The following is a 26,017-nucleotide window of genomic DNA, read 5'->3' on the forward strand; positions in this document are numbered from 1 at the left end:
CTAAGCACTTCACTGATAACGATGCCAAATGGTGTCGGGTTGGATTGTCAGGTATACCTCCGGCACATTGTGGCCATACTGGGAAAAGGATTAAGCCGAAGACGGGTGCGTTTTCGGGAGATGTTTGTTTCGGTCGTACAATCGTACAAAACCATGAAAATTCGGGAGTCTCCCGGAAAATTCCGGAAACCTGGCAGGTATGCCGAAGCCAGATAACTATTTCCGCTTCTTGATTATTGAATCTGTTGACAAGTCAAACCCAGTCAGTGTTGCTTCTGACTAAATTTCTTGAAGGCATCCTTGGCAAGTCATTCGGCGCAAAGAAATTGAGAACCGCTGAAGTCCTGGTCGAGGTTAACAGTCACCAGCAAGCCACAAGCCTCCTTACCGAGACTCGCACGGCAGATTTAGACATCAGAGTCACACCCCACCATAGCCTCAATAGCTCTCAGAGTGTGATTTGTGAGCCAGATCTGATGAATGAGACGGAAGCCGATCTGCTCGAAGGCCTGAAAGGTCAGGGCAAGACGGCAGTGAGGCGCATCACCATGCGGCGAGATGATAAGTAAATTCAGAACAAAGCATATAATCATGACATTTGACCGTTCCACAATTCCGGAATCCATCATCATTCATTGTTCTGTCTGGATGTACATGCCAAACCCACGGCGCTGTTTCAAGTGCCAACGGTTCGGGCATGGCACCACCTCCTGTCGTGGCAAAAAAACAACTTTGCAAAATGTTCAGCACAAGATCATAACACAGATTTCCAGACTCAGCAATTCATGTGTAGCAACTGTCATAGCCCTCATGCTGCATACTCCCGCACATGCGAAATGTTCAAAATGGAGAAAATGGATCAACAACCTGAAAATCACTGAAAACATCTCCTTCCCAGAAGCACGAAATGGTTTCCCTCTTTCTCTCTGGGGAAGTACGTCAACGCAGCTCACCGATGACGCAGCGGCGTCTGGTTTCGGCAGATATTCAGTACCGCAAGTTAGATTTTGTCCCCCCCCCCCGCCATCCTGAGTTGCCTCAGGCAGCCCAAACACTCGCCACCCCACCGCAGAACCAGCCCGTAGTGGTTGCAGTGAGAACAAGCATGAAAGGGACTGCTCCTCCGTCGCTGCTTCCCCGGTCCCCAGTACATCTGAGGGTGCCGTGGAAATGGAAATCGAGGGACCCTCAGCGGTCCCCCCCCCCGCTTTGCCTGCGCCATTCGTGGTGCCCCCGACGCCCGCGTTGGTGACAGCTGAAAACAAAGGGCACCCGCAAGGGTGCTAAGCCTAGGAAGCCCGGTCTGCCAGGCACACCCTAGAATGAAATGATGGACACGGCCTTGGCCACGGACGCGTATGGTAGTGACCATTTCCCCACTTCACTCACATATATATACTCCTTTTTCTGGAAAGTGCCACGTGCGGAAATGCGTCCCTTCCAAGACATATCCTGCAGGTTTGAAGAACTTTCTAATGATATCTCCAGACGGCCTTGGTTCTGGACTCTGGCATTATGTTGGCAAGGGCACAGTCTCAGTGGAGGACATGCGGGAGTTCGGTCTTGGTGGAAGCCCCATCGAGAAGCTTTATGCTAAAAACACTAAACAGGGATCAAGATACTTTCCTCTTCACACGACCGCTACCTCACAGGCCTCGAGATAGCTGAGCACCAAGTCGAACAAAACGTTTCCCTGACTGAACCAGTAATGGGAAGCCGGACTGGAGAAGTTGCAGTTATAACTCCGCAGGAGTGGGATATGCCGTGGGGGGATTTTGCAGGTAAGGCACAGAGTGATGGCGGAATGAGCCTTGTCAAGTAGAAGGACAATAAGTCTGCGGTAGTACTGCCCACAGAATTCCGCACTGCACTGAAATGAAGCTGCTATAGACAGTCAAAGGTCAAGAAGAAAAATGTCAAAGTGCAACAACCGGCTCCAGTATCAAAGTACAAAGCGTCCTCGGAAACCGAGATTTTCTAAGCCTTGAAAAATGAGTGCTCAGCTATTTTGGACACAATAAATTTGGAAAAGTTAGAGCAAAATATTATACAACGAACACCTTTTTACATATTAGTAACTGACTGTTTTCCCTTTCCATCGGGCAGCATAGCATTCTTCCTGGGAATCAGCATGAAACAAAGATTTCAGCCAGCCCCAAGGAGCAGACAAATTAGGCTTTCGCATTTCTTCCTTTTTACAATGCTATGTTTTTAAAAGCATCACAACATGTTTCAGTAAACTCCTGCTTTCAAATAAAAGCTGCATTTCAGTTATTTCCGTCTGATGTTGTGTGTGGTGTCTTACTTAAATGCTTCTACAGTTGTCGGCAGACCAACAAATAATGGCACTGAATTTTAATCTCAGGCCCCCAAAACATTGAAGCGCTGTCGCATGATGGCAAAGGAGCCTGTGGCAAGAAAGTTCCCAATATGAAAACAAGCCACTGCATGTGCTAAGCATGAAGCTGCAGGAGCAACTGCTACATTACATAACGAAACCAGGTTGTAAGGGTCGGGTGTTCCCGTCATTATTGCCATAATTTCATGCCCAGGCAGGCAACAGGGCAACGGCCTCGCGGGCGTAGAGTCCCCGCCTTGTGTGCCGTGTTTCGGCCCTGAGTGCAAGACGGAGGCAATCGCGGGAGCTGCTGAGTGGATGACCGCGCGCAAAGTTGCGTGCGGCGGCTGCAATGCGCAGCCGGATCGAAGCAAGCGCTAGGTTGAGGCGTCCTATATCGTTGTGCACGTGCGCTAGGTTGGGGTAGCACGTATGGTTGCGCGCCCTTGCATTGAGAACCGGCTTCCACGCACCCGCAACAGTGCAGGTGCGTGGGAGCGCGGTCAGAGCGAGCGCGCCCTCCTCCCCCGGCCCACGCGGGCCGAGACCTGACACCAGACGCACCGAACCGCAACGAGGAGGCGGACGCCGCGGCCCGTGGTCTCGCCACGTGCCGGGACGCGGCGGCCCTCGCTTCCGAAGAGGCGGCGACAGTAACGGCAGAAGAGGATCCCCTGACGGACTACGGCGGAATCCTCAAGTGGCACCGCGAACAGCGACGCGGCTTCCCGCCCCCACACCGGGACTTAACCAGGTGGGAGGCGGTGAGGCTGCGCCAACTACAAACAGAGACGGTGTTGACCCCGGCGCTCGCGCGCCACGTGTACCCGGAACTCTTCGAGAGTGAGGTGTGCAGCATGTGTGCGCGGGCGACGGCTACCTTGGCCCACATCATGTGGGGCTGTGACAGTGTTGAGGACGGTGCGTACCCGCCGCGTGTGAGACAGTGTGTGGGCTCTGCGGGGCCGAAGGACCAGAGATGGGCCGTCCAGCAGCTCGAGGCAGCTCTGGCCCTGCAGAGGCGAAAGGGAACCACTAGAGGGAGCCCGAGTAGTCCGAGCGGGGCCGGGGCACGGTAGCCTCGGGATCTAGGCCCGACACACGCCTATAGGACTGTAGACGTAGTGTAAGACGGGGGAGCACCGAGCCCTGCGTGGCCGGATTTGCTCCCCCCATGCCGGACGCTTTGAATAAAGTCTTTTCTCTCTCTCTCTCTCCTCCCCCGAATGCGAGGTTTCTTCGATCGCAAATATGCGCTAACCGGGCAGACCGGGTTGAGTCGTGGCTCATCTCTGACGGGATGCCGCGGGCACATAGCGACCAACGGCCTCTAAGTATCCTCTTTGTAACCAATTGTAAAAAGTGTAAATACAAGTTTTCATTTCGTCTCAACGGGTCGTCGCCTTCATCACAGCCGCAGCGCAGCACTAAACGCAGCGCAGGGCTGGCAGGAACTCCAAGGGTCACCAACGCCCGCCTCGCAAGGAGGCGAATTGGAGGAGAACGAGACATTACTGGCGCAGTCGACGGGATCCTGCTTGGCGAGACGACCAGGAAACGAGAACGGAGGGTAGACGCATCGGCAACGGACGGAGGGCTCTGTCAATCCAAGGAGCACGTGCCGACGCGGGAGGCAAGTTTAACCCGAACTTGCCGGGTGTGATCGACAGCACCGAAGTCGTCACGACACCGGCGGAGGAGCGACGACTGGGTTGCAGCCAGGTGAAGGGCGCCTGCAGGCAAGCGGAAACTCCAGGCGACTAGCGGAGCAGCTGGTAGAGTGGCTGAGGAGCGGCCGACGGAGGCGGCGAGTCTTTGCGGTAGCGAAGGAGGCCGGCAGGCACCGCAGACCGACGGACTGGGGAGGTGAACGACACTGCCTCGACGAAGGCGGAGCGCCAACAGGCATCGCAGACCTGCCGAATCTGAGAGAGAAGTCGGACAGTCGCGCGGAAACGGTGGACAAGGCAGGCGGCCTCATCAGACCGACACTGGGTGAGTCCTTTTTGTCTTCCGCTGGGTCGCGATCACTGCCGCCCAATAAGAGCCCGTAAAATGCATGATCACGCGTTTCGCCCACTTGAATCCCGACAAATGAGGGAGCCCATCATGGGTAACGAAGATGAAGGCGCGGAAGGGTGGGTCCACCTGAGCCAGTGGCATCCGAAGCGGAAATGCAAATGAAAAAATTGGAAACTGAACTCAAAATCGAACAGGAGAGACGCTTGGTCCTCGAGCGGCAGATCGAGCTTGAGAAACTGAAAAGGGGTTCCGAACCAGGCGTGAGCTCCGGCGACTCAAACTGTTGTGCCGCGGCCTCGAAACGGTCTCCTGGGCCCAGTCAAGCTGTTCGTTTTCAGCTTTTAGCCCTGGTGACCATCCAGACAATCTTTTTCTGGAAAACAAAGATGAATTGAATTGAATTGACAAACATTCACCATGACGAGTTCAAGATAACCAAAAAATGGATAACAAACTTCATGAAGCTGAACGGGCTTAGCCTCCGCCTTCGCACAATGGTTGCGCAAGAGCTCCCAGACACGTACGATGAGAAACAGCTCGAGTTTCGGCGGTTTGTCAAGGACCTGAGGAGGCGGTGGGGGTTCCTGCTCGGCCAGATCGGCAACGCCGGCCAAGCGCCTGTCTGGTCCAATATGCCGAGGACAACCGTCGCCGAAAAAGGAGACTCAGGTCCGCCTCCTAAGAGCGAACGAGCACAACCGCTCCAAGGTAATGTTGTGCTGTACGGCAGATGGCCACAAGTTTCCACCCTTCATTGTCTTCAAGCGGAAAACCGTCCCGAAGGAGACATTCTCGCCTAAAGTCATAGTGCGAGTCAACGAGAAGGGTTTCTTCAATGAAGAAACCATGCTGGAATGGTTTCGAATGGTGTGGTGCAGGCGTCACAGAGCTCTGCTGAAGCCCCAGAGCATACTTGTGCTGAACTTTTTCCGCGGCCACATGACGGACCCAGTCAGGAAGGTTGTTGCCAACGCCGAATGCGACCTTGTCGAAATCCCGGGCGGGATGACGTCGACGCTGCAGCCGACTGACGTCTCCCACAACAAGCCCTCCATGGACCGCTCGGAGCACTGCAAAACGAGTGGATGAAGCAGGTGGACAAAACCCACTGGCCGTGTGAAGCGCCCGTCCCTGAGCACAGTAGCCCAGTGGGTTAACGACGCCTGGTACGGCCTACGTGGTGACATGGTGCGTGACGCCTTCGTGAAGTGCTCCATTTCGGCCCCACTCGAGCCAGCCACCTTTGACGACGAGAGAGACGACAACGCCGCCGCCGACCCCGACAAACAGGGTTAGGCTTCGAGCTACCGCCCCGGAACTGAAGTCGCTTTTTGGTTCTCACCAATCGCTTTTTGACATCCTTGTTTTGCTTCATTGGCTCAGCAACGGCAGTGACGGCCAGGCCTACGCCCGCCGCATCCACAGCGGGAATCAGTTAGTTTTTTGGGGTCTTTCACAAATCGCTTGTAATTTTTTTTTTTAGATCGTGGACATGAAAACTATGGGGTCTAGTTATTTTCGAAGTCGACCAACGCGCCGCAATATACCCTAAGCAAAACAAAGTACGTTATCACCGGCGAAGTTGAGATTGAATGGGATACATGAGCCTGAGGAGTGGTGCCTTTCCGATGCGATTCCCCAACTTACCCAGTTCAGGCAAGGGATCCTTTCATGAAGTCTGAAATGAAGACGTACTAGAACTCGCACGGTGGCGGATTAACCAGTCTTTTTCAAGAGCTACAGCTAGTTTAAATTCAACAGGGTTTCATTTCCGTTTCCCAAATGGTTGGTTGCATGCCTATGTTGTGCTGTATTCAAGACATTCAGGAGGGAATACCCTCTATGAAGTCGGAAACAAAGATGTACTCGAACTCACGCAACGATTGCTCAATGCCTGTTTACCCAGAAGGTGAGGCTACTTTCGATTCAACAGGGCCCACATTTACTTCCTTTCCGGGCAGTTGCATGCCTATATTGTACTGCATTCAAGACGTTCAGGTGGGAATACTCTTTATGAAGTCGGAAACGAAGATGTACTGCAACTCACACAATGAGTGCTCATGAGAAAGGTGCGCTTAAAAGTGACACCTCATTTCCTGCCTGTTTCTGATGTCTGACGTAAAGTCCAGGGGTCTCAATTTTGCCACCTGCTAACATCCCTAACCTGCACGTTCGCATGACCAGCCAAAAGGTGATGTTTTAGCAGTGAAACAGGTGAAAATTACTACTCTGAAGAATGGGATATGAAAACACGTGGCCAACAGGCTAGTTGTGCTCACATTACCTACAGTCAATGTTTCAATTCCCAAAATAGCAATACTGAGGTAAGCCTGAAAATTGTTTGCCTCTGCGCATTTTATTATGCTTACACCGATAAGAGAGCCTGCCAACATTCAGCTGCCTAATAAGGGTGAAATAAGCAGTGGTACAGACAGTGAAGAAGTGCATTTCCTCAACAAGAACATCTGCACCATTGCAGGATGTGAACGTTCTACCTAGCCACCTACATTTTTGCATTGTTTTTGCTGGCCAGAGCAAGAGCAATGCATGGAAGATCTTCAAGCTTCTCAAAGTTTGTGATCAAGTGCCATCGTAAGTGAAGAATGCCACAGAGGGACCTCCTGTTTTAATGCCACAATTTAATGTGCTCAGCATTTGATTTGAGTGTAAGGCTTGCATATATTTATCATCTCATGGTCACCCACCTTCCTCTCAGACAAAATGTGGCTGCAGTCTGGACATTTGCAACAAAAATTCTTCTGATTGCTCTGACTCTCTGTCTCTCTCTGGGCCTGTATTCCCTCGCTGTCGCCTCAGAAAAGGGAAGAGCAGGAATAAAGGCGCTGACGGCCTCCTCCTTCCTCTGCACTTTGCTGTTGTTGTTGCTGCTGTTTTGCAAGTCAGCCTGAACCTTTCGTACATCGCTGTTTCTTTCGGAGGTGACCATCGCGAGCGCTTGCTTTGTTGGAGTCCGTTCAGAGAGCCTTGGAATCGTTAACATTGAAGTTCTTGTGTTACGAGCACATTGTTTTTGTTTTGCGTGCGTGTTGTGCGTGGTGTGCGAAGGCGCAGCGGACTGCTGGAATTTCCGAGTTCTGCAAGCGTAGTTTACACATCTCGCGATACGTGCGACTGGTTGGTGGTGAACTGATGCGGAAGCAATGGCCACTGCAACAACCGACAGCGTCAAGAAGCAAGAACCTGGACTTTGCGACCAAGCTGAAAGCCATTCAGAGCGTCGAGACGGGAGGAAAAAAGTCAACGGTGGCAGACAACTTTGGGATTCCTCAGAGCACTCTGAGTACCTTGCTAAAAAACAACGCTAACACAAAGGCAAAAGGGGTGGCGCAATGAATGTCACAAGTTTGTCGTGTGCGCGCCCGTGCCCACGAGAAATTTGAAAAGGCTCTCTATGCATGACTTTTAGAGGTCTCAGCCAGAAACATTCCGGTGGATGGGTTAGGCCAAATGGGTTAGGTTGGCAACAACCTAACCAAATGGGTTAGGTTAGGCCGCTGAACTCGGCCAAGAAAACTTTGACAACACTGGATGGCTGCAAAGGCTTAGAAACCTCCATAACATTGTTGACAAAACCATTTCTGGCGAAAGCAAAGCCGTCAGCAGCGAAGATATCCAGCAGTGGATTTCAAAAGAATGGCCGGAAATGGCCGGAAAGTGGTGTTCAGGCAATCATCCAGAGGGACGTTCCTGCGGCTCTGCATGTGCACTGTGCCAGCCATTCCCTGAATCTTGCACTGTGTAGTTCATGTAGTGTTCCAGAAATTCGCAATGCATTCGGTGCAATTCAGGAGGTGTGCTCATTCTTTAGGAAGTCCGGGGTCCGGTCAAAGCTGCTGAGAGAGAAGATAAGTGAAAACAGTGACCTGACTAAACAACGGCTTCATTGCTGGTGTGAGACACGTTGGGTGGAGTGCCACGAGGCTATCGAGACATTCGTGGAGCTTTTTGGCGTAGTCGTTTTGGCACTTGAGGACATAGCAGAAGCTGCCGTCGAAGCTTCACCGAAAGCGCATCAGTTGCTTGCTTGCGTGCTGACCCCCACGTTCATCGTAAGCGTCAATATCACAGCAAAAGCACTGTCGCTCACTCTCACACTTTCAAGACAGCTTCAAACGGCCTCTTCTAACCTAGTTGTCGCTCTGGACTTAATCGACCATGTCCAGGCTGCGGTGAGCGAGATGCGGAACTCTGGCTTTCCCGGAATATTTGAAGCCGCCGTATCAATGGCCGAAGGAGTGGCAGTGGAAATGCAAATGCCGCGTGTCACCGCTCGACCGCGTTAACCGCTCTTACGTCCATGCCACAAGCGTCGAAGAGTATTTTAGAATTGCAGTCTTCCTGCTGTTCATGGATCATCTTGGAACGCAGTTGGATGTGCGCTTTGTAAATCACCGGCGTACTTAACGGTCGCTATCATCGCTGCTTCCTCAGAACATCTGTCAGGCCGAGTCTGCACCTAAGGCTGAAGAATTTTTGGCTTTGTACTCGAGCATCGTGTCAGTCGGGGAGCTTGAAGGAGAACTACTTGTGTGGGCTGCGAAATGCAAGAATGAGAGGCATGAAGAGGCCACATCAGCACTGCAGGCAGTTGCTCTTTGTCCAGTGGCTATGTTTCCGAATGTGCATCGGCTGCTGCAGATACTTGCAACTCTCCCGGTAACAACAGCAGAGGCAGAACATTCTTTCTCCACTCTTCGACGACTTAAAACTTATCTCAGAGCGTCCACAACTGACGACCGCTTGCTCGGACTCGCCCTTCTGAATGTGCACCGTGATATCGCACTCTCTCCAGAGGACGTGCTTAATGTACTTAGTCGAAACGCAGGCGCCTGCAGATCAATATATGACAGAAGGTGATCGCTTTACTGCGAGCCCACAGGCGGCTCTCCAAACTAGTCTATTTGCAGGAGCAGGCTAATAGAAACCTAAATTATCGTGCTAGCATTCTATGTTGGACACCACGACGTCTTCATGAAACAAATGTACATAACAAATTTCCTTATTTGAATGTAGGTGTTTCCTTATGTGCTTCCATAATTATGTGTAGGTGTTTCCTTATTTAAATGTAGGTTTGCAGACCCTTTTTTTGATCATGCTCTTTAGGCACGCGACATAGAAAGCAATTTGAGCACCCCGGATCAGGCGTTGCAGCACACAAATTTGTGAATAAGTGTATACTGTCAATAATTATGTACTTTTGTTTATAACTGTAACCGACCCTCCCTGCGTTTATTTGAACTACATATCTATCTGCCTTTCTGTATATCTGGTATTCCACTCTTGCATTGTGCTTGTATTCTTGTTCTCTTGGTTGAAATCAGCAGTATTCAAAATAAACTAAAATTAATCCCCTCGCCTTGACTTTGTCGGCTTCACTTGTAGGCATATCTGGTTTGCCTCTTCGGGCACCTGCTTACTATGTACACTTTTTGAGTTATTTTGGTGTTTTTTTACTTGGTTATGGCTAGGGGCGTGCCTGCATGTGCTGAGTAGGTTCACTGGTTTTGTCAAGATGCTGTCTCTTGCAGCCTAACATGAGCGTGGCGATGACCGATTGTGGTCAGTTGGGTTTGTCGTCATCTTTTGTTGCTTTCCTTGCTTGATCTGTTTCAAGTGGCACACGTTGGGCGGCACGCGAGCGACGAGGCCATTAGGTAGAGTGCATCTACGCGCTCGGACGACAGGGATGTATATTGCAATGCTTTGGGGCGGAGATTGCGTGCGCCTCCCCGTGAACACACTCTTTTTTCTTTCAAGAAAGTGCAAAAACGTCCTATGACAGGACGACTGCTCGTGTATGTATGGCTGTGTGCACTGTTGTGATTCCTTGCGATTTTTAGGATCAGCCTGTCTACGCCCGCTGCAGGGCAAGGGCCTCTCCAGACATGGATCTCCAATTACTAAATGCGACCAATTAATCCCCGCAAACTGACAGGTGCTTATACACACACACGCATATGTACACACAACTTTATATATATATATATATATATATATATATATATATATATATATATATATATATATATATATATATATATATATATATATATATATATATATATATATATATATATATATATATATATAAGGCTGATATCGGCCTTGTAAGGCCGATGGTAGGCGAAGGCAGACCAGTAAGCGCAAACCGCTTTATTCGCAGACCGAGCTGCAAGGTGGCAAGATGGCGACCGAGCCAGGTTACCGATGATGATAGTTCGAGAAGGTAGAAGAATCGGTGATGATGAGTATATACAGAGATGAAGAAGCCGTGGCCGCAACCGGGCGCTAGTGATGATTGCCTTCCACTGGGACATTGCATTCAGCGCTCTGAACTTCCAAAAACGAGGCTACCACTGGTCTTACAATATATATATATATATATATATATATATATATATATATATATATATATATATATATATATATATATATATATATATATATATATATATATATATATTGCATTAGTGCGGAGGCCACATTGTTTGTTATATATGCACAACCCCCCCCCCCCCCGAACTAAATTTCTGGCTACGCCACTGAGATTGCGTCTTGGTCTCTTGTACGGACATTTGGCCAGGATGTTTCAGGTGTCTGTAACGTGTGCACATAACATTTTCAAGCACATGTCATCAGTGCTCACGAGCATTATGAAGAAGAAAGTAATCTGGCTGCCAAGAGCAGTCATTAGAAATAGCACACCTGACTCATTTGTCAACAATGGATTTGAAGGCACGACTTGCATTATAGACTGTTCAGAAATTGTACTGCAACAACCCAAGAAGCTTCGGCCGAGAGCACAGACCTACAGCTGTTATAAAGCCCGGAATACTGTCAAGTTTTTGATGGCTATTGCACCGAACGAGTACATAATGTATGTCTCACCGGCGTATGGTGGGCGTGCATTGGACAAGTTTATCACCAGCGACTGTGGGGTCGAAGACTACCTTCGCCCAGGGGATGAGGTTATGGCTGATCGGGGCTTCACGCTGGGCCAAAACCTGAACGTTCAAGGCGCTAAGCTGAACATACCTGCATTCACAAGAGGTAAGTGAAGTGCGAGCATGTTGTGCTTTGGTGTGGTGGGCTAAGCTTTTGTTTTGCTAACTGCTCGTTCTCTTACGGGGAAGTCTCAATTCACCGCGAAAGAAGTTACGCAGACAAGAAGAATTCCTTCCGTTAGGATCCATGTGGAAAAAGCGATAAACCGCATCAAGACATATAGGATATTTAAGCAGGCCTTGCCAATCAAGTCAAAGAAGTCTATCTCTGCTATGATCTTCGTTTGCGCTGGCCTTTGCAACTTGAGTCCATTATTTGCAAGCCGAGAGCCTGGGTGAGAGCCCATTAGTTGTAGGATTGTAGCCTGAGTAGAATGGCCATCATCATCCCGTTTATGTCCACTGCAGGACGAACTCCTCTCCCATGTTCTTCCAACCGTTCCTGTCTTGCGATTCCTTAGTCCAATCTGTGCCTCCGAATTTTCTGATTTCATCCCTCCATCAAGTAAATGGTCTACTCCTACTTCGAGCCCCGTCTTCCGGCAGCAGACTTCTACACGTTTCTGAATACAAGCAACCAATGACCACCTGGAAATCTTTAACGTACGCCAACATCTCGACACCGGCGTTTTCGTTTTTCGCCTCCATCTGAAGAGCGGCCACAGTGGCCGGTATCAAACCCGCATCCTTGGTTTCAGCAGAACAACACCTGAGCCACTGAGCCACCGCGGCAGGTAGGTAGCCAGTTACTTCACTGCAAGAAGTTACTGATTAAAATTAAGGCCTCAAAAAAGTAATGAAGAAATTGCTCAAGAGAAATCGATTACTTCCCACGTTACTTTTGATAAACATTTTTTATTACAGTAGCACATATGTACGCATACAGCGTGGCATGAATAGCGAGGCTGCCGGTAAATCCAGTCATAGAAATCTGTACCTGCCCGTATGTACACCAAATTTTCGTTAAAGGCTACTTTAGTGGTGCACGCTACCAGGTTGAATTTCAAATGCAGCTCCGCTTCTCTGATGGTGATGATGATGATGGTTGGATGTTAATGGCGCAAGTGGTGCAAGGCCAACTGGGGCAAAGAGCGCCAAAACCATGGTTATGTATGGTTATGTTGTTGCCAACGCCAAATGCGACCTTGTCGAAATCCCGGGCGGGATGACGTCGACGCCGCAGCCGACCGACGTCTTACACAACAAGCCCTTCAAGGACCGCGTCGGAGCACTGCACAACGAGTGGATGAAGCAGGAGGTCAAACCCACAAAACCCACTGGCCGTGTGAAGCGCTCGTCCCCGACCACAGTAGCCCAGTGGGTTAACGACGCCTGGTACGGCCTACGTGATGACATGGTGCGTGACGCCTTCGTGAAGTGCTCGATTTCGGCCCCACTCGAGCCAGCCACCTTCGACGACGAGAGAGAGGACAACGCCGCCGCCGCCCACACCGACAAACAAGGTTAGGCTTCGAGCTACCGCCCCGAAACTGAAGTCGCCTTTTGGTTATCACCAATCGCTTTTTGACATCCTTGTTTTGCTTCATTGGCTCGGAAACGGCAGTGACGGCCAGGCCTACACCTGCAGCATCCACAGCGGGAATCAGTCAGTTTTTTGGGGTCTTTCAATATCAGTTGTAATTTTTTTTTATGGTGGACATGAAAACTATGGGGTCAACTTATTTTCGAAGTCGACAAATACGCGGCAATATATGCTATGCAAACCATAAAGTATGTTATGAACGGCGAAGTTGAGATTGAACGGGATACATGAGGCTGAGGAGAGGTGCCATTTCGATGCGATTCCCCAACTTACCCGGTTCAGGCATGAAATCCTTTCATGAAGTCTGAAATGAAGACGTACTAGAACTCGCACGGTGGCGGATTAACCAGTCTTTTTCAAGAGCTACAGCTAGTTTAAATTCAACAGGGTTTGATTTCGGTTTCCCAAATGGTTGGTTGCGTGCCTATGTTGTGCTGCATTCAAGTCATTCAGGTGGGAACACCATCTATGAAGTCGAAAACAAAGATGTACTTGAACTCGCACAACGAATGCTCAAAGCCTGTTTACCCAGAAGCTCAGGGTACTTTCGATTCAACAGGGCCCACAATTTCCTTTCCGGGTAGTTGCATGCCTATATTGTACTGTATTCAACACATTCAGGTGGGAATACTCTTTATGAAGTCGGAAACGAAGATGTACTCGCACTGACACAATGAGTGCTCATGAGAAAGGTGCGCTTAGAAGTGACACCTTCTTTCCTGCCTGTTTCTGATGTTGATGTCTGACATTAAGTCCACAGGTCTCAATTTAGCCGACTGCAAACATCAATAACCTGCACGTTCGCATGACCAGCCAAAAGGTGATGTTAGCAGTGAAACCGGTGAAAATTAACATTTTGAAGTACGGGATATGAAAACACGTGCCCAACTGGCTAGTTGTGCTCAGATTACCTACAGTCAACGTTTGAATTCTCAAAATGGTAATACTGAGGTAAGCCTGAAAACTGTTTGCTCTGCGCATTTTATTGTGCTTATACAGATAAGAGAACCTGCCAGCATTCAGCTGCCTGATAAGGGTGAAATAAGCAGTGGTACGTACAAAGTGTAGAAGTGCATTTCCTCAATAAGAACATCTCCACAATTGCAGGATGTGAACGTTCTACCTAGCCACCTACATTTTTGCATTGTTTTTGCTGGCCAGAGCAAGAGTAATGCATGGAAGATCTTCAAGCTTCTCAAAGTTTGTGATCAAGTGCCATTCCAAGTGAAGAATGCCACAGAGGGACCTTCTGTTTTAATGCCACAATTTAATGTGCTCAGCCTTTGATTTTAGTGTAAGGCTTTCGTATATTTATCACCTGATGGTCACCCACCTTCCTCTCAGGCAGAATGTGGCTGCAGTCTGGACATTTGCAACAAAAATTATTTTGTTTGCTCTCTCTCTCTCTGGGCCTGTCTTCCACCACTGTCGCCTCAGAAAAGGGAAAAGCAGGAATAAAGGCGCTGGCGGCCTCCTCCCTCTGCACTTTGCTGTTGTTGCTGCTGCTGTTTTGCAAGTCAGCCTGCACCTTTCGTACATCGCTGTTTCCCTCGGAGGTGACCATCGCGAGCGCTTGCTTTGTTGGAGTCCGTTCAGAGAGTATTCGAATCGTTAACATCGAAGTTCTTGTGTTGCTTGCACAGTGTTTTTGTTTTGCATACGTGTTGTGCGTGGTGTGCGAAGGCGCAGCGGACTGCTGGACACTGGATGGCTGCAAAGGCTTAGAAACCTCCATAACATTGTTGACAAAACCATTTCTGGCGAAAGCAAAGCCGTCAGCAGCCAAGATATCCAGCAGTGGATTTCAAAAGAATGGCCGGAAATCTCCGCAAAGTTTTCTCCTGCGGAAATTTTCAATGCTGACAAGACGGGGCTGTTTTGGCAATGCTGCCTAGCAAGAAACTCAACGTCCGGGGCAGCACATGTCACGGATGCAAGATGGGCAAAGTGCACATGAATTACCTGCTCGCCACTAATATGGATGGCTCTCAAAAGCTCCAGCCCTTCGTGATCGGCAAAGCAAGGTCACCCCACTGTTTCAAAATCTGTAAGCAGCTCCCCGTCCGCTATTCCTCTAATATCGTGGCATGGACGACACGTCAGTTGCTTACGGAATGGCTGCAAGCATGGGACACCAAACTGGGCAAGACAGGGCGTCACGCTTGCCTTCTCATCGATAACTGCTCGGCGCACCATACTCCCTGCAAGTTCAAAAACATTGAGCTCAAGTTCATGCCTCCAAACACAACAGGCTAGCCACAGCCGCTCGACCAGGGCATTATTAAGTCATTCAAGGTTGGGTACAAGAGGCGACTCCTCAATAGGTTTTCTATGAACCTGCATGGAAGCCGAGCTTAAAGTTGACCTACCTGCTGGGGGCCATACACATGATGATGGGAAATGGAATGACGTGAAGAAGGAGACTGGCCAACTGCTTCCGAAAGGCAGGCTTCACGTTGGCCAAACTTTCCGAAGCTTAAGAAGACAGCAACAACGACGATGATTGCATGGACAACTTCGAGCCAGAGTGTCTGCCGACGACCTTGTGAATGCCAACAGCAATGTTCAGACTGCTGCAAGCCTTGCTGACGAGGACATCGTAGCTGCGGTCAGAGGAACCCAGGCTGATAGCTCGAGTGGCAAAGATCATCCGGACAAAGGTGCGGCTACATGATCGTACTCCGCCGGTGAACTGGCGGCAGCATTCAGCTTGATTCGCTGCGAGTAACGCCAAAGCGCTTAGCGCAGAGCAAAAGGATGACGCAACCCTCAAAAAAGTGTGGCATGACGCAGCTCAAGGTAAGAAAGGATGCTGGTTATTGGCAGTTTGCTCTGCCATCGAGACAAGGTGCTCGGGAAGCTGATTAAGCAGTTAGTTTTGCTCGTGGCGCACCGGCGCGAAGTACTCAGTCTGACTCACGAATCATACTGGGACAGTCTCCTTGGTTGTCGATCAACCAACACTAGAATCGAGTAGTTTTTTTTTCTGGCGAGGCATGGAGAAGGAAGTCCAGGAGTACTGCAACAGCTGTCCCAACTGTCAGGTGAGGTCGGACTGAAAACAAACCTCATGCCAATAGCTCTGCTAAGCCAACCAAAATATCCGTTCCAAAAAGTGAACACCGACACGATAGGGGCGATAGAACCACCTTCCAGTCTTTGCTAGTTACAGCTCATCTGAGAAGCAGGGCAAAGAAGAGGCGTCGTCCTGTGTATTTCTTTCTTAGTCTACGTCTTTCCGCGCCTGTTGTCGATATGAATCAGCACCAACTCGCCCAACTTGCCACCTTGTTAAAGAAGAGACATTGGAAGGAGACAAACGAGTTGGATGTGAAGCTTCTGGCCCTGAAGGAGGCACAAAAGATCCGGCAGACACCAGTCAAGCTGGTCGGGAAAGAAGGAAACATATCCAGGGAGAGCAAGGTGCGACTGACTGGGCTGATGCCCAGTTAATCGCACAAATCGCTGTGGGTGCGAGGAGCGTCAAGTTGCACAGGAGGAAAAGGCACACCAGAAAAAGGAATCTTGTCACGCATGACACAGAGGGCGCTGCGCTTCAAAACCGAGCGACAAGATTTATTCATTCCGTGGTCAAAGCTTTGTGCCGCTGAGCGCAAAGATGCAGTCCCCTGGCCACAGCAACCATTTTTTTTTTAGACACAACTAACGAAAATGCCCGCCTGCCGATATTTCGGCAACATTGAAGATTACCAGGCAGCCGAAATTAATCCCAAGACCTCTATGAGGGGTGCCTCGTAGCTCAAAGCTTTGGCACGTGACCCCCCCCCCCCGTTTTAAAAATTGTTTTACACCCCTGATGCATCTTTTCCTTACAGGTGTTGCATTAGAAATGAGCAAGCTGCAGTTCACCAATATGTGTCCGTGATGAAAACCAGAGGACCTGATGTCGAAGCCTTCAGATGTGTATTACTGGTTGACCTGTCATGTCCGTGGCTGGGCGCATCGCCAAACAGGTTGATATCTGATCTGTCAGAAACAGCTATGCATGGCCTCCTCGAAGTTAAAGGGAAGCTGAAGCGCTTTCCAAAAAATTTGAGTTAGATTAACAGTTATATAGTTTCTTGCGCGCTGATTCCGAATATCACATCGAAATTTATCGTACATGAGTCCAAGTGGCATTTATCTTGGCAAAAGCGCGGCCCCGTTTGAAAGACGCGCGCTTTTCGTCTTTTGACGCCCCTGATTGGTTGCGCCCGTCATGACGTCAAAGGAGGACATCCTTCGGCCGCGCGGGTTTTCGGAAGCATTGCGAACGATCGCACGGTTGCCTTTGCGGCAATTTAGCTTGCAGTTTAATTTTCGCACATGACTGGAAGTTTGTTTTATAATTTCCCGTGCTGTTGGTTCAATTATCTTGGAGCTTAAATTTGCTTTACACGACAGAGAACCCCAAAGCAGTGACTGTGACGTCGACTAGTGGGTTCCATCAAAATATTTTTGAATTAGGCAACCAGCATAGGGGTATTTTATACCTTATGTTAATATTAGGTACTGCCTTAACTGTTTCTTATTATACACAAAACCATTTATGCCGAAGATTAATGGGCGTTTTATAAACAATCTACCAGCGAAAAGCACGTACGTGCACTGCGCGAAAAAATAGCGTTCATGCGCTGTAAACGTATATGCGAGACACATCTTGCCGGTACACGCATAAACCAACAAGCAGACTCTCCTTCCGCGTTTCCTTTGTTCGTTGTCGCCCACCCCAGCCCCGTTACTCATCCCCGTACACAGACCCACACGCGCGCGCCATTTCGGCAGCGGCGCTACGGCGCCTCCGGGATTGCTAGCTGCACTTCGATGAGTGGCGTCTCACTGTTTCACATGCATTTATTCTGAAAACACTGCAGCATACTAGTGCCTGCTCAGCATTATTGGCTGTAGTAGGCCTTGATTTTCGCTTGTGCGTTGCGCATTCTGCTACAATATTACGGCCACCTCGTTACAATTAACAGACCAGTCGGACAAGGCAGTTACGTTGTAGTTACGTTACTTTAGGTAACAATCACCAAACGTTTGTGATAATGAATCGTTGGCCTGTTTCAGCATTTCTAGATGTAAGCATTTACCGCGCTAGTCGGACAGAGGCCGTATATTTACTCTTCGCTCCTAATTTTTTTAGTATCATCATTATATATATCGCCGACTCTCACTGGAGCACACTTGAGGTTCAGTGACGACAAGTGCTTGCCAGGTTATAATATGCAGCCGCACGGAATCTTGGGCAAAAAATTACGCCCCCGCAGTCAACACAAATTATGGCACGGTGGTGGTTCGGAGTGGTGTTTTTTTTTAATTCCAGACAAACATCACCTTATCGTGACATGTATACTTGCAAAACAAGTAATCTGGTTGTCTTGGTTCTTTTACTTTGTAGGAATACTGTTTACCTCTTAGCCGGGAGAGAACTTCTATCAGGATTGCCCCTTGTTTTAGTTTCGCCAAAATATTGTTTTTTTTAGCAATGTCCTGAGCCCATAGGGAAAGAAAACCGACGCGCCAGAACGTCCCTTTTAGTGTCCTTGGGTCTTCCGCTGTCTAGAGGCCTAACTCTCAGTGACGTGCTAGGCCCTTGGACGAACTCAAAACGAGCATCTCGAGCGACAAAAGCTCTGCTGTCTTTCCTGCGAAGCACAGGACTTGATCAGACTCTTTAAACAGGACTCTCTTAATGAGCGCGTCATCTTCATCACAGTCATTGTCATCATCTGTTCATCGATTTCTTCTTTTTTTTATACATCTGGTGTAGCAAGCTAGGCGCCTTGGCCAGGCTAACCTCACCAGTATCATTAAAGACTATTCTCTCTCTCTCTCGCGCGCGCGCGTTTAACGAAACAAGTATTTCCTGAACAAATGTGACTTGGTTTCTGGAATGGAACGAAACAACCCCGGCCAAAGTACACCAGTATTCCCCATCCTTCCTAAATCTAGGATCTAATGTGAACATTCACGTCCGTCGCATCAAAAAAAAAAAACGCATTGGAGTGGTTTACAAAGTATTTAACGTAGTGTAGTATATTCTCTGTCATCAAGCACAGCCACCTCGGCTGTCGCTTCCGTATGTTATCAAGCATCCCGGCGTGGCATTATTCTGCTTAGGAATACGGCATGATAACGTATGCCTCGTTTGGCGTTCGTGGATACTTTTTGAACACGAAAATTGTACAAATGAGTGCTATCAACCACAACAACTATCATTCACAAGGAAACACGGCGAAAAGAGCATGGCCGAGGCGGCCGATCCGGCCGGAAGTCCAGGTATGACGTTTTTCAGCCGGTTTTCGCCCGTGCTCTTCGGTTTTCCGGCATCGCGCGGCAAGATGGGGGCGGGGCATCGGGCCACTTTTGTTTGCTTATTGCGCCGCTTCTATTGCATGTATTGCGAAAATATTTCGTACACATGAACTATTCAATGTGTACTTGCTGCTAGTCAACTTTTCTTTTAATTCTAAAACCGCTTCACCTTCCCTTTAAGTGCCCATACAGCAAAAAGGGGAAATCCACTGCACAAAAAGCAGAGAGCTTTTGCATGGTGAAAGACCATCGAGGCCCTACAGGATCACACCTATCCTTAACGCCGAAACTGCATTGTACTCGTAGCGATGCCTCACTTCTCTCCGAATTTGTAAACAAGCAAAATTCCTGCGACTACCAGTACATAAAGCCACAGCGTCAGCGTGCCAGACCCTCACCGGTGAGTGCATTAGCTGCCGTGCTGGGACGGGCTGTGCGCGATGCCTACTTTGATGGTGAGGGTGCATTACTCTCCTCAATGTGTTTGTAAGCCCGCTGCGTAATTCTCGTTTTGTTTACCGGCGAGACGCGAAGTGGGAAGCCGCGAGCGCATGCCTCGCGTTGCTTCCTTTTGTGCGGCGAGAGGAGGGGGTGCTTTTCCCGAGAACCTTCGTTGCGCTGGTATGCGGTCAGCTCTTCCCGCGGGTCGGGTGGCGGCCGTCCTTGGCCTCGGGAGGGGATTAGCCCCGACTTCCTCATTGTGCCGGCGAGCGCCCGTGGACAAAGGCGAGGCGGCGAGACGTTAAGACGTTGCTGTAAGGCGTTAGTCTAGACCGTTCTAAGCCGTCCGGCTTCCGCTTTGGAGCAGTTACCGCCCGTTCAACTTAGTGGGGTGACTGCGCCTCACGGTATGCGACTTTGTGTAGCCGAGGCCTTGCCTTGGCTTAGCGGTGGCAATAACGTTCGCGGAAAGCTGACCAGGAGTTGCATGAGAGAGATTATCGGGTCATGTGACCGCGGGGGTGACATGTTTACGATTGGTTAGTTCTTTTTTTGTGTGTGTGTTTTATTTGTTTGTAGTGGACCAATCGGGGCTTTGAGAGCTGATGTCACCCTGATGTCAGCCCGGATATCCGCCTGACATCACGTGCACTCTCGCACCAGCAGGGGCGCTGCCCAAATCCTATAAATGCTAGGAACCGCATTTACGGGGGGCGGATTTTACTTCTTGCAGGCGCTTCGCGCCATCGGCTATGCCGAAGTTCTTCTAAGATCCACCACTTGGGTCCATTCTCGTTTGTAGGTACCCTGTACCTTCGGCAATGCCGAGAGTTGTAACGAGTTACCCCATTTTATGTAAATATTGTAAATTTCTCTTGTAAATAGTACTGCCCATAAACTCCAAGTTATATCGTACCCAAGCCTGCGTCTAATGGCTACCGGAATCCAGCAACCACCGAACCCATCGACTCCTCGACGGCCGCCTCCGGCGGCTTAACAGATCTTCGGCCGCACCGGCGAACATCTCGTCTGGTCCTCATCGGCCGCACTGACGAACGTCGCGTCTGGTCCTCACCGGCTGACGGCGGTACCAGCGGATCCACCTTTGGGGGAGGAGAGCGAAGGAAAACTTTACTGGCGCAGTCGGACAGGCTGGTATCCGGAAGCAACGGTACGACACCTGCATCGCCTCTGGCGATTCGCCTCGGGCGAAACAACTTGGCAGAACTTCACCGCGGCGAGATCTCGGATCGTCGCCCCTGGCTGCGGAGCAGCCGAACGTCGACAGAGCCACAACCACCCTGGGTGGAGTCACCGATCGACAGCATCACCAGGAAGCCTGGCGTAACTCCGGAAACCTCGAGCGACTACAGGCCGCTAGCCACACTTGACGCAGCTAAAGTGGGTGAGTCTCCTCATTTCTTTCCCCGCTGCCACTGTTGTGTCAGAGCTGTGTGTGGGCCAGAGATAGCGGGTTAAAGGGCTCACATGTCTGGCGACGAGGATAACGAGAGTGTGAGTGGCGGTAGCGACGTACAAAGTGAGGTGCTCTCAGAGCGCCAGATGGAGTACAACTTGAAAATGACAAGGGAGCGCCGAAAAACGCTAAAACTGGAACTCGCTCTGGCGAATAGGGCTTCTCGATCGCGTGAGCCAAGCCCAGCTGGCAGTGCGTCTCCGCGCGGTAGGAACGATGGTTTGCGGTACCATGCGAAAATGCTGGCAGGCGCATTCCCAAAATTCCCTACGGACGCGGAAGTACCGATATGGTTTGAATCGGTGGAAAGCACACTCTTGGCATACGAAGTCCCTAAGGAGTTCTGGGGGCAGATAGTGTTTCCCATTATCGCCGAGAGGGTCAAGTACCTTTCAACGAGACTAACTCCCGCTCAGCACCGCGACTACGAATCGGTCAAGGAGGTGGTACTTGAGGAGCTGAGGCTTTCGCCCTTAGAGTACCAAAAGCGGTTCCTCGGGGCCCGCAAGCGTAAGTCGGAGACGTGGAAAAGCTTCACCACCCGCCTTCGCAGCTACCTAAATTTCTACGTGGAAGCGAGAGGTGTGTCAACCTTCGAAAAGCTGTTGGACCTGCTCGTGGCCGATCAGCTGAAGACGGGGCTGACCGAGGAGGCTTTGAAATACGTGAGGCTGCGTGAGGGGGCCAGCTGGTTTGACGCATCAGAGTCCGCGAAGCTGCTGCAGACCTTTGAGGGTGCCGCAGGAAACAAAGACGCTAGCACTGAGGCTAACGTGACCAACGGGGAAAAACCGGCGACTAAGCCGAGCGGTGACAACCCGAAGGGGGCACGGAAACTTCCGCAGGGGCCCAAGACAAGGTTTAACCCACAGAGCAAGGCGAAACCTAACGCATGCTTCGAATGCGGCGCGGAGGGTCACCTGCGCCCGAACTGCCCACGTGTCCGGGAGCGACAGACAGCCGCGACAAACGCGCCAGCGCGCACAGAAAGGCTAATCGCGCGGGTCGCCACCGAGGGACCTACAGGTGTGGGGGATCGCTTAACGAGCGTAACCATGCACTGTGGGAACCAAGAGATAAGCGCAATAGTGGATACCGGAGCACAAATCACTGTCGTGCGGGAGAGCATCGTGCCCGACGCGCTAACGGAGTCTCACGGCACCGTGAAGCTTGCGTCCGCGTTTGGGGAACAAGTCGAGGCTAAGCTAGTAGTCCTCCCGCTTGCACTAAGGGCGGGCCAGGCGATTTTCTCCAACGTCGTGGAAGGGACTCCAGTGCTTTGCGCACTCACAGACAAGCTAACATCGCGTACAGACTGTTTGCTATCCGCGGAGGATTGGGGCGTTCTGCAGGAAAACCGAGATCAGGAGCAGGAGGCAACCGGGATGGTCGCGCCACCGACGAAGCGCGATGAGCTGGTAGCCGCGCTTGAGCTGAACGAGGCAGACGCTCCCCAAGAAACCCTGGAACAGGCCGAGGAAAACGCGAACGAAGCGGTGACCGGTGAGGTTGACGGCGACGCGGGTGATAGCATTCACGAACGAGAGCCTGCCGCGAGTGACACCCAAGCGCTTAGAGCAGAGCAAAAGAGCGACGCAACCCTCGAAAAAGCGTGGCGCGACGCAGCCGACGGGAAGGGAGGCATGCTGGTTATCGACGGCTTGCTCTACCACCGAGACAAGGTGCTGGGGGAGCCGATCAAGCAGTTGGTTTTGCCAGTGGCGCGTCGCCGCCAAGTACTCAGACTGGCTCACGAATCGCCCTGGGGTGGTCACCTAGGTTGTCGAAAAACGGGCGCTAGAATAAAGTACAGCTTCTATTGGCCAGGCATGGAGAAGGACATCCAGGAGTGTTGCAACAGCTGTCACGGTTGTCAGGTGAGGTCAGACCGGCGACTAACAGACCGCATGCCGATAGCTCCGCTAAGCCGACCAAAATACCCATTCCAAAAAGTGAACATCGACGTGGTGGGGCCGATAGACCCGCCTTCGAGACGCGGATACCGATGCGCGTTATGCGTCGTGGACTTGTGTACGCGTTGGCCGGAGGTGGTCTGCCTAAGATCATTGACCGCGAAGGCTACCTGCGACGCGCTGCTGACGGTGTTCGCTAGGACGGGAGTCCCGGAAGTAGTTAGCTCAGACTGCGGGACAAACTTTACCGCGCAGCTCACCACCCAGTTTCTGGCGCGGCTCAGGTGTTCCCCGCGGTTCTCTACACCCGACCACCCTGAGAGCAATGGAGCGGTAGAGCGTTGGAACCTGGTGTTCAAAAATATGCTTTTCCATGTGGTAGGCGAACACGCGGGCGAATGGGATAAGTTCGTCCCATTTTTGCTCTGGGCTTACCGCGAGGTGCCACATGACACAACCGGGGTGTCCCCATTTCGGTTGTTGTATGGTAGGGACCCGGTCGGCCCGCTAGCTATTCTCCAACGCTCGTGGACAGGAGAACAGGAGCTCCCGATCGCCCTAGCTGAGAGTCCCGAGCAATATTTGCTAAAATTGAGGCGAAAACTTCAACAAGCGGCTGAAGCTGCAGAAGGGACTAGCGCTAAGCGCCAGCGCGAATACGCTACCCACTACAACCTACGCACTACCCCGAAGTCCTTCGACCCCGGGGACCAGGTGCTAGTGTTCGATGATAAGCGACCCGGAAAGTTATACCCTAAGTGGTTGGGTCCGTATACAGTCAGGGAGAAATACAGGCAGCATTCCTACTATGTAGAGAAGCCGGAGGGAGCACGTATGCTGGTCCACGGTAACCGACTGCGACCCTACACCTGCCGAGTGCAGAACATTGGCGTCATATTTCATGACGACCAGGACTTCGGAGAAGTCGAATACGTGCCCAGGAAAATCGCTGCGGCTGAGGTTGCCCCAGTGCTCCCCGAGGAGAAAACCTTGCACCTGCGCCCGGAGGATAGGGTCAGCATAAGCGAATTGTTTCAGCACTACGCCCCCCTGTTTTCCGGAAACTTAAGAATCGCTAGGGTGGGAGAGCACAGGATTAAACTCATCGAGGGCGCGGAACTGAAGCGGAACCGTCCGTACCGCATGCCGGAGGCATTGAAGGGAGAGGTGACGAAGCAGGTGAACGAACTGCTAGAGCTAGGCCTTATATACAGGTGCGAAAGACCTTCCGCCCACCAGTTGGTGTGCGTTTCGAAGAAGGATGGCACGATAAGAATGTGCGTCGATTATCGGAACCTAAACGCGATCACCGAGCCCGATGCTTTTCCTATGGGTTGCCCTCAGGAGTTGGTTTTGAAGGTAGGCAAGGCACATTTCATCACCTTGATCGACCTACGACGCGGGTATTGGCAGGTACCACTGGCGGAGAGTTCTCAATTGGCTACCGCGTTCGTGTCGCACATGGGACAGTTCGCGTGGCGGGTGATGCTTTTTGGTCTGCGAAATGCAGCCGCCAGCTTTCAGCGAATTATGAACCAGCTGCTCGCACCTCATGAGGGTTATGCTTGCGCCTACCTCGACGACATTGCCGTTTTCAGCGAGTCGCTGCCCGAGCACCTGCGGCAGTTAGACGCCGTGTTTGCGACGCTCGCCTCGGTGGGCCTCTGGGCGAACTTTGAGAAGTGTCAGATCGCGCAGTCTTCCATCCGCTACCTGGGTCACGTGGTGGGTTCCGGGAAGCATGGCCCCGACCCGGCAAAGCTGGAGGCGATCAAAGGGCTTAAGGTACCCCAGACTAAGAAAGAGCTCAGGAGCGCGCTGGGCCTGTGCGGATATTACAGGGACTATGTACCTAACTTTGCCGCCATCGCGAAGCCTCTGACTCAGTTGACGGCTAAAGGCACTCCCTCTCGCATCCCATGGTCTACTGAAGCCGATCATTCCTTCAAAATGATAAAACGTGCTCTCTGTGATGCCACCTCCTTGACAACACCCGATATCACCAAACCCCTTTTGGCTGTTTACCGACGCGTCAGCCATCGCCGCGGGAGCCTGTTTGGCTCAACTGACCGACGACGGCAAGGAGCTGCCGATAGCATTTGCCAGTCACCGCTTCACGCCCACGCAATCGAGGTGGTCCACCATTGAACGCGAGGCATTCGCGGTGATTTGGGGTCTGAGGAAGTTCGATACTTGGGTATTTGGCGCCCAAGTCATAGTCGTGCCCGACCACAACCCACTCAGTTACCTCACCCAGACAGTACCGCAAGGGGCAAAGCTCACGCGTTGGGCCTTGGCATTGCAGCGGTATAACATTGTGGTAAAACACCGGAAAGGCGAGGCACACGCCAACGCGGATACCCTGTCCCGCCTACCGAACGAGTGCTGGAATGAGGCGCGGTAACGGCTCTGACATACGCACTGGCCGGGGAACAGCGTGGGGAGGCCACCGGTGCCGGTGTGTGTTCGAGTGTGTGCGCGTAGACGAAAACGGAACACTGAAGAAGTGGCCGTATGAACAATCGTCTAGCCAGTGGTAACCAGTGTACCTCTGGTGTTTATATGTGTTTTTTTTTCTGTTCCTTTTGTCTAGCATTGCGGTATTGTTGTTTCAGGGTGTAGCGTGTCTCACGTTATATTGTGTCATTTTTAGTTTCAGTTCTAAGCCCTAAACTGCGTGAAAAACAATAGCTACATGCAGCTGACTTTTATTTTTTTTTTTGTTCTGCTAATACTGAGTTCAAGTTATTGCAGAATCTTGGCATGGGGGTGTAAGCCCGCTGCGTAATTCTCGTTTTGTTTACCGGCGAGACGCGAAGTGGGAAGCCGCGAGCGCATGCCTCGCGTTGCTTCCTTTTGTGCGGCGAGAGGAGGGGGTGCTTTTCCCGAGAACCTTCGTTGCGCTGGTATGCGGTCAGCTCTTCCCGCGGGTCGGGTGGC

General features: G+C 51.0%; 3 protein-coding genes across 3 annotated transcripts in view; 2 read left to right on the forward strand and 1 right to left on the reverse strand.

Annotated features, from left to right (window-relative positions):
- The window catches only part of LOC144175895 (uncharacterized), a 101,857-nt gene that overhangs the window by 25,848 nt on the left and 49,992 nt on the right, over positions 1-26,017 (reverse strand). The window lies entirely within an intron of this gene.
- On the forward strand, positions 10,879-20,198 carry LOC144173759 (uncharacterized). Its single transcript, XM_077702036.1, has one exon. The coding sequence runs from the start codon at positions 10,879-10,881 to the stop codon at positions 11,437-11,439; it is 561 nt and encodes a 186-aa protein (XP_077558162.1). The 3' UTR covers positions 11,440-20,198.
- LOC144175894 (uncharacterized) lies at positions 20,195-25,232 on the forward strand. The gene is made up of 2 exons (XM_077704957.1): positions 20,195-22,168; positions 24,776-25,232. Exons 1-2 carry the CDS (start codon positions 21,176-21,178, stop codon positions 25,223-25,225), a joined length of 1,443 nt encoding a protein of 480 aa, XP_077561083.1. The 5' UTR covers positions 20,195-21,175; the 3' UTR covers positions 25,226-25,232.

Source organism: Haemaphysalis longicornis, unplaced genomic scaffold, assembly GCF_048455015.1.
Source record: "Haemaphysalis longicornis isolate Haplotype H1 unplaced genomic scaffold, Haemaphysalis longicornis Haplotype H1 scaffold_3, whole genome shotgun sequence".
Lineage (NCBI taxonomy): Eukaryota > Metazoa > Arthropoda > Arachnida > Ixodida > Ixodidae > Haemaphysalis > Haemaphysalis longicornis.